The sequence below is a fragment of the Atta colombica genome, unplaced genomic scaffold (assembly GCF_001594045.1).
Source record: "Atta colombica isolate Treedump-2 unplaced genomic scaffold, Acol1.0 scaffold27, whole genome shotgun sequence".
Lineage (NCBI taxonomy): Eukaryota > Metazoa > Arthropoda > Insecta > Hymenoptera > Formicidae > Atta > Atta colombica.
The window spans coordinates 2,965,954-2,975,610 of NW_017259370.1; the positions used below are offsets into that span (position 1 = coordinate 2,965,954).

The window sequence follows — 9,657 nt, forward strand, 5'->3', positions numbered from 1 at the left end:
TATATATATATATATATGCAGATATACCGATATTTGCGCAGTCATCGATTTTAATTTTTATTCTACAGATATTCGGATCAACGATATTTTTCGTTAATATTTATTCGAAGATATATGTCTTGTTGTTTCAGAAACTTATAAAAAACACCTCACTAAAAGAGTTGCAACCTATAAGCACATATTATTTCGATGGCCAGGGGAAAGCGGTACGACCCATGTTTACCATACTCATGGCACGAGCTATTAATTATCACAAGGGAAGAAAGTAAGTAGAGACATGTTTCTACAAACATATTTAAAATTTATTATAAAGAATCTTGATAAACGACATTATGAATTGCACGTCTGGAACTATAGAAGTCTAGCAAATTGCAAAAAAAAAAAACGTAATTTTCTGCTTCTCTCGAATGTTTAGAAGAGCGTTACATTTTTTACAAATTAAAGAACTGGAAAAAGATGATATACAATATTTATATGGTTAAAAATGAAAAAAACAACGTAATGATAAATATAAAACGGCTAATGTACTTATCATACCTGCTTTTTTATTTTTACAACCAAGAATTGAGTTTTTAATTGAGACTTTGAAGCAGTGTTAGAAAAAATTTGTTAGAAAATTTATAATTAAGAAAATCGCACGTGAGAGAGTCGATTTTTTTTATTAACGCTATACATGCACGAATACACGAAGCACAGTGAATCTTCGTATGAAAACGTATGCTCACGGCGTTTAGAAAGCATTAAAACTGTCGACAAAGTGGTACGTTAGAGATATCTATGAAAGTGGTGGTCGCGTCTTGTACAAGCATTACTACGTACGAATGCATATGAATGGGGCAGCCACGTGAATGAGAAGTGCTTTAACACACGTCGTAACATGTTAAATTGTTTAAGCTGATTTTATTATGATTTTATTATGATTTTATTATGATTTCACAGCAATAATATATTAAAATTTTCAAGCTGAGATAATTTTTCTCAATATCTTTTAATTTATTCAATTAAAAATTCATAATTTATAGAAGTCCAAATGATTAGACTAAAGATGTGTGTGTGTGTGTGTGTGTGTGTGTGTGTGTTAGTATTTTTTTATTTTCCGATAAATTTTAAAGTTGTAATTAGAACAAAATTTTATTATATATCGATTATTATCGAGATATTTGAAATATTTCTTTGGTGAAAGCGATTTTAAGTTCATAAAGGCACAAAAATTACAGATTGAAACAAGTTTATTGCTTATTTTCTTAAACGGGATAATTTTCTATGTTTATTTTAACTTATTGGTGAAGTGATGTCCGAAAAAAATGTCTCATTAAGAATTTTAGATTCTATCATAAATAACTTTAAAATTTGTTGAGAAATAAAAAATATTAACTGCGTATATACATATATCTTTAATTTAATAATTTCGATTTGTATAAATTTGTATAAATGAATTTTTAATTGAACAATTTGAAAGATGTTGAAAAAAATCATCTCAAAATTATCTAAAAAATTTTTAATTAGATATTACTATGAAAATAGTTGAGTAACTTAAACTTTGCTTGCAAATTTTTATTGCTATAAAAAATATATATAATTAAAAGATCATGAAAAAATATATTGTTAATTATTAAAATTATATATGCTGGTATGGTAGATAGTTGAATGAAAACGAATTATTTTACAAAGGTTCTTTCTCCTTTTTTCAGCGATCTTTTATATTCGCAACGACAAATAGCGATGATTTCCGAGATGCTCCATAACGCTTCTTTATTACACGATGATGTCATTGATCAATCGGACTTCCGTCGTGGCAAGCCGTCGGTTAATATCGTCTGGAGTCAAAAGAAGGTAAATACATCCTATTTTTGCAAACATGATTGACATAATTCTTTATATGATACATTTATCAATTCTTGGAATTGATGCTTTTTTCTTATTTTGTTAATAAAAAGATTAATAATACAAAATAAAAAATATATATTTAGGAATGTAAGTATATAAAAAATGTATATAATTATTTCATATTAAAAAAACATCGAAAGTTGTCATTGTACATTGGTCGACGACAATAGAAATTCAAACTCTCTCTCTCTCTCTTTCTCTCTCTCTCTCTCTCTCTCTCTCTCTCTCTCTCTCTCTCTCTCTCTAAAATAGCGAAGGAAGAAAGAGGCTAATGCGATTCATGACCAAACATTGGGCTTTCTAGATTGGAAACCGGAAACGGATCTTGAGTCCGACGTGTTTTTTGTTGTGAATGTGGAAAATTTGTTAGTGTCAAAAAATACGATAGGAAAATTGTTCGAGTACTATTCATAGAATATTAATTAATGTAAAACTATTTCGAAAGTGATTGCTGTTTAGAAGTCAATATGGCTCATTTAATAGAAGTTACATGTATTAGAAATCGACAGTTGGAATGCGACAGTGGGCAACATGTGATGCGATCGAAAAATTCAACTCTCAAATGCATATAAGATTAACGTACGACTTTCGCAATCGCTCGAATTTCATTTGCGTGCTTTTCCATACTAGCTGCGAGACATTTTCTAGCGTTTATTAATTAGCTTTCGATCGGCGTCGCGAATGATTGAGCTGCATTTACTATCAACATTCATTACACAAGTGCGTATGTGCACTGGTAAGTGAAATGAAAGCGCGAGCAGTGGCTAGGTCAAGAACGTGCGAAGCTATTGACCAGCCATCATTACTTTCTTCCTCCCTCTTTTCTCTGATGTACAAGTACAAAGTATCTTAAAAGTACAAAATATCTAAAAGTTCTTTTTGTAAAAAACTATGATTTCTTTGAAGAATGTATGATGCGATATTTTTGTAAAAGATTGATCCCTATTTAGTGAAAAAAATTTCGTTAATAATTACTTTTATATAATTACGCTTTTCTGTTCGTTTATTCAGAATATAAGCGGTTATAAAATTAACAAATTTAAAATTTTCTGATACTCTAAAGATATTAATCATCCACAGAACACATAATTATAAAAAAAGGAAATTGTATATTTGTGTACACACATACATACACACACACATACACACACACATACACACACACACACAAACACACACACATATTTATTATTAAATATGTTTTATATAATTAATTTTATTATTTAAATTAAATTAAATTAAATTTATTATTTATAAAACAATGAGAAAATAATTATTAAATTTCAATGTTTTTCTAAAGTAAAATATTTTCGTAAAGTATTTGTGAATACTCTTATAAGACTTGGTTCCATCAATAAGATTAATTTTTATCTCGATATATAATTTATACTATTTATCTTTTTCTAATTCTAAGAATTAGGGTCTTAATGATATTAATAATAATTTAAAAAGATAATACAAAAGAAATCAAAGTTTATATTGCTCAGTTTCAACTTTAATTTTTTATTCATTTCGATTAATTTTTAGAAAAAAATTAGTTTAAATTAATTAAATAGTTAATTTTTTAAGAAAATCAGTTTAAATCTTAAAATGTATATAAATATTGATAAATATATATCTGAATATAATTTATTTGTTAAACTTTAAGTTTATTAATGCAACATTATTGCATCACACAGCATTATATAAAAGAGCATAATTGCGGTACATTTTGTAAAACAGTGTTGTACAAAAAGTATTGAAGTTGCACTTCTCATCTTTCTGCTTGTCTACGTCGATCTTGCGACACCAGAATTTTGTAACGAAACTTGTCGCTTTAATGTCTCTAACTCGTCGCGAATTGTAGATACATGTTGCACGATAAATGTGAATCGCAGTTCTAAGTCGCCGTTGTGAAATGCAGCGACAGCTTACAACTGCGAACATTCGCGATCGAGCGAAAGACCAAACTGCATTTCTAGAAGTTCTCAGATTTCGTATGTAAGTGCGTAATCGTGAGACGCGAGGAAATAAAAGATCTGTTTACGATCCTGTAAAAATTACGTCAAGGACTTACAAAAATAGCGTCCTTGTAATTTCTTGCAATTTGTCAGCAACTGTTAGAACAATTTGTATGATGGATTCTGATGAATAGCATGCGCAAATATTACAAGGAAGCTTCAAAAGTGTTACAACCTTGACGCATGATGGAATTAGCACCATTCAGAGAAATGGAAAGCCCAACGGTGGTCACGAAAGTTCCGACATTATTTCTTCGATGTATTGCGAGGACAGCACAGATGTTGAACCAGTGAATTGTGTAACAGGCTCTCGCATTAACATACTGCTAATCGAGAGAACTCTTGCTGTAGTATATATAATAATTATATTCGAGTTACACCTACCAGTAACAATGTTACGTGATAAAGTGATTCGAATGTAAACTATTGAATCAGGAAATTGTGAAATTCATAAATAATGATTATAAGTCAGACTTATGTTATCTGAGAGAAATGAGAAAGATAAAAAATATGACAGACAGGATCTTTTTTGCCTGACATTTCTGATGTTGATTATTAAGAGTAATAGATATAATAATAAATTATAAGAGAGAGTATTAGATATGTTAATATAATATAAACTGGGAAAGTATTTTATTCTTTCTTTTTTATATATATTTGATAAGATTTTTTTAATGTGATCGTTCATATTAATAAATATATATACATACTTAAGCACACTGCTTCGATTCTTCATCTCATTATAAATCAGAGAATGTTCGCAACAATATGTCGTACTGAAATATAATTGTAAGTTGTTTCCCGGAGATAACATTAGCCAAAATTAATGAGCTTCGCAGGTGGACCATTGCTTTTAGCGTTGATTTATGCTTATTTAGTGGAACGTCACCTCACTGTGTAATTGCAAGAAAGTGTTGCCGGAGCGCGTGCTATTCTTAGAGGAAAACCCTAACCAGTGTCTTTCGGTTATCGCATCTAAGATACATGAAAATAAGGCGGCACATCACTAATGCCGGATGTGAAACTCAAAATTATGAGCTGTTTGTTGAGTCACTTAGCCATTGTCATACAAAATGATCTTTTGTCGTTTTACCTGACCAAAACATTGTTGATGATGAATCGAAAGCTTCCTTTTGCGTCTCTCTGGAATTAAATGTCCTCTGGTAAATGTCTGGAATTATCGAACAGTCTTTCTTTATGAATTTCTTAACCTATTCGAAATAAATTCGTTTAAACTGTAACTTACAAGCAGTTAAACCTTTTAATCTATAATTAATAGTTAAATAAATGATTGAGCTTACGTAAAAAAATTAGTTGACAGAATCGTGTTTTTTATTCAATATGAATCGAAAATTTTTAAGTGTTCTACTCTTTGAAAACATTTATCGTAAAATATTTATCGTAGAATGATAGTTTTACAAAATTAAAATAAAATGCAGGAATTTTAAGTATTTTATGAAGATAAGTTAAAATTGTGAATAAAAAAAAGTAGAAAGTGCGTGACAATGTAGTATCTTAATTTTAGATTTCGATGTGTAAGGAAGTTTAGAAATCAAGATGCGACAGAGTAAGCTACGGGTCGTTAAGAGCTGACGAGATGTTGCGGTTTCGACACGTCGCTCATTATGTGTTCATTAACCATTTTACGTCAATCATTTTACGTACGGATTCACCGACCGCAGAGTGATAGGCCGAAACTGAATGTGCGGTACAGTTAATGAAACTTATCATTCGGTATTGCATCCGGTCTATCATGATATTAAATTTCTAACATTATATCGATTTAAATCACTTTCCATCAACGATATCAACGCCCGCGTGTAAATGCATTTTCAAGATCAACAAATAAATAATAAGATGTATCGTTTTAATAAATAAATTGCGATATTATTGTAACAATGTAAGAAATAAACTTCTCTTAAAGCTGGAATTAAAATCAAATTAAAAGAAATTATGTAGAATTGAATGCGCGTCCAAGACTCATTACAAATGCTTCGAAGCATTTTATTGACCAATTAGTAGAAAGAATTTTATAAATTGACCAAGAAATATCAAAGAATATTTTAGAATATTTGTAATATTACGTTTACCGTACTCTAAGTCGCACAACCAAGACTTGAAGTCATTTGGCTCCGATTTGAAGAATGTCCAGTGAAAGGAAATCATGTCTATTATAGATATAATCGCGGAGAACCACATCAGCTTTATTGACTTAACGTTTCGTTGAAATTTTTTATTATTTCTCGTATCTTTAGATATCGATAACAAATATTAACATAATTTTAACTTTTATAAAATTGAAGATAGAATTGAAGACAATACTGTTGCAATGACGTTATATATTTGTGTTCTGTAATATATTACTGTTATAACTTGGAGATAATTTTGACATTCAAAATTAGACATTATGAAAGCAAACACACGATTCACACAGGAAAAACTGTAACATACACATTATCTTTTAATCGCGATATCATTATTTTAATATACTTAAAATAAAAATCGGTATCATAATTGAATTAAAGCTGATTTGCATCATTCCTAAGCTACATGGTTATTGAAAATTGGACATGACAATCAAACAGAATAACGATGCAATTCGGACACTAATTGCTTATCTGACGAGGGTCAATTAATTTTCGATAAGTTTATTAAATGACAAAAGTAAAATAATGACGAGGACTTTCTTAAGTGATTACTTTTTTTCTTAGGTGGCTATGGCAGGAAATTACATCTTATCAATCGCCTGCTTGATGCTTTCCGAAATTCATAATGACGATGTGACTAGTACCGTCAGTCAGGTAAATTATTTAATTACATTTTCAATATAATTTTTTAAATTTGTTGTTTCCCCTTGTTGATGATAAAACTTTAATAGCAGAATTATCAATCTGTAATTTATGAAAATTAATGAAAGTTTAATACTTTCAGTATACTTGCACTGTAATTATTACAATATTATTAGTATTTTAACAAATGAAGCTTTCAATTATAAGACACATGAACTCTCTAAATCTGAATCAGTGGATAATCATTGATATCATTGATATCAAGTATATCACTGGTAATCAGTGAATTAAATACGAGATCCCTAACCTAGTTAATCTTTATTATATGATTAATCTTGTTTTAGTGCTTAAATTCAATGAATATGATATTGGAAGATTGAAATTAACGTGCAAATGTCAGTATTTTAGTTATATAATGACTCAAACATTCTCCCTTTTTTGGTTGAACTTCACTGATTATGCTAAGTATAGCTATATCCACTGGATAATTAATGATTATCTAATTCAGATTTAGAGAGAATCAAGTCACATAGCCATGTAAACACATACAAAATTTAATATTTAATTATTTAATGAAAGATTTAATTGCCAAGATATCTCTAAAACATTTAGAAATTATAACTTGTAATTATGACTTGAGATTTTATGCTATCTCTAACTAGATACACAATTGATAAACAAAGATAACAGAAAGAAATATTAAGAGGGTATATGTATCCAGAAAAATTAGAAAGGTACCTATTTTTAAGAATTTTTTTGCGAAAATTATTAGGTTTACTCAAAAAGAATTTATATTTAACTAAAAACTAATATTTAACGTAATGAGTGAGTGTCAACATTTTTAATTAAAATTAAATATAAAATTTAAAATAAAATTTAATCCTTTTAATCAAAGTATTAAATTAAATATGAATTAATTTGTAGGTTGTCTCTGATTTGGTGCAAGGCGAATTTATGCAGCTTGGTTCCAAAGAAACGGAAAACGAAAGGTTCGCGCACTATCTCACGAAGACTTACCGAAAAACAGCAAGTTTAATTGCCAATTCCATGAAAGCGGTGAGTCTATATCAGCAATTGCGTGTACGAAGTCATCTATTATTTCTTCATCGAGACTTGTAAATAATTACATAGATCAAAGTGATCAATAATTACATAGATCAAGTGGAACTTTTTTTATAGAAAAAAGTAACAATTAAGGCTGGATTGTTCCACTTTTCAGTAAACTTCAGCTCACTGTCTCACTCTCTTATTCTCTTATTCTTACTCTTTTATTTTTTTTGTTTATCCAATAGATAAAAAAATTATCATATATTTTATCTGAAAATGGAACAATCAGTCCTATGCCTACAATAATTGGAATATTTAGATAACCTCTATTTCTTTCAAAGTAATTCTTTTTTACATTTATGCAGCGGATTCACCGCTTCTACCATATCTCAAACGTTCTTTGGAAGTCTTTGTCTCGAATCATATGTTTTGCTTGAATTTTTAATTATATTAAAACGATCTTCCTTGAGCTTTAATTTTATTTTAAAAAACAAAAAGAGGTCACAAGGAACTAAATCCGACGAGATTAGAGATCCAAAAAAGCGAAAAAAGTTAGAAGTGCGAAGAAATTATGTTGATCGTTTTCTTCGCCATCAAAGATGTAGGAACTTGTTTCTACTGATCAACGCAATCAACGCAGATTTTTACTGCAACTTTTTGAAGCAGTTACGTGAAGATTTTTTGTCACAAAAAACCGGAACTCGATACAGAACATCCAAGCTGAAATACACAAAAATGCTTATATATTGTTTGAGATGAAGAATAGAATGTTTGAGACATAACAAAAATAATGGAATTGTTATATAACTTTTAGATACTTATAGAAGAGAACTTTGAAGAGAATAAAAACTAGATTTAAATTTTGTTTTAGATAATAAATATTTAAATTTTTATATAATCCTAGTCTAATTTTTTCTTTGATTGATTTTTGTATTACATTTTTGTATTAGGTCGCCATTCTTTCCGACATTGATGAACATATGATAGAGATGGCCTTCCAATATGGAAGAAATGTTGGCTTGGCTTTTCAATTGGTAGACGATCTTTTAGATTTTGTAGCTTCTACAACAGCTATGGGCAAACCCACGGCCGCTGATCTTAAACTTGGACTAGCTACAGCTCCGGTACTTTTTGCTTGCGAACGGGTTTGTACACAAAATGTTCAATAAATATTCGTAACATAAGAAAGCTTTTCATTAGTCGTACTACGATGTATTAGGTATCTTATTATGTTAGATCTATCAATATCTTTTCAACGTCTCTTTATCTAATATAGTTACTTCAACTGTTACAGTATCCAGAATTGAATGCAATGATTATGCGTCGTTTTCAAGAGCCCGGAGATGTTGAGAAAGCTTTCGAATTGGTGCACAAATCCAATGGTCTCGAACAAACAAGATTCTTGGCAAAGAAGCACTGTGTAGAAGCCAGCAAGATCGCTCAGTCCTTTACTAAGAGTCCTTATCAGAAAGCTCTGATCATTATGGCGGATTTGGTTATCAATCGCATGAAATAGCATCGCAAAGAACAAAGATTTTAACAGCGAAAGATACTTTTATAAGTATTTATAAGTTATATGGACGGGGAACGGCTAGTACAATTTTTCCTGAATTTTATAAATATCACATGCTGAGGCCGCTATCGAAGAAATAATTTTTTGCGTTCAATATTATATCACTAGTTGAAATTATATATTATTATAAATAATTTAATATATTTGAGAATTTTTATAAAACGTAATTAAATAAGGAAATTGATCTTATCATTATAATTCATGGTGATATAATATTGATTGATAGCGGAAGCATATAGCCGTAAATGCGTTGTATCATCGCACTGCCGACCATGAGTTCATACCTCATTCGAAGAAAAAATAGAGAAAATCATCTTAAGCCTCGTAACCGCTAAAGTGCTTCTGCCAAAAGTACTTTATC

General features: G+C 29.6%; 1 protein-coding gene across 1 annotated transcript in view; it reads left to right on the forward strand.

Annotated features, from left to right (window-relative positions):
* LOC108689409 (decaprenyl-diphosphate synthase subunit 1) overlaps positions 1-9,356 on the forward strand; it is a 48,445-nt gene extending 39,089 nt beyond the window's left edge. The window contains exons 3-8 of the mRNA XM_018196160.1: positions 132-265; positions 1,692-1,833; positions 6,599-6,688; positions 7,601-7,732; positions 8,674-8,868; positions 9,018-9,356. Coding sequence (XP_018051649.1) covers positions 132-265; positions 1,692-1,833; positions 6,599-6,688; positions 7,601-7,732; positions 8,674-8,868; positions 9,018-9,239 — 915 coding nt within the window. The 3' untranslated portion in view covers positions 9,240-9,356. The remainder of the gene's footprint in view (positions 1-131; positions 266-1,691; positions 1,834-6,598; positions 6,689-7,600; positions 7,733-8,673; positions 8,869-9,017) is intronic.
* Positions 9,357-9,657: the final 301 nt, after the last annotated feature.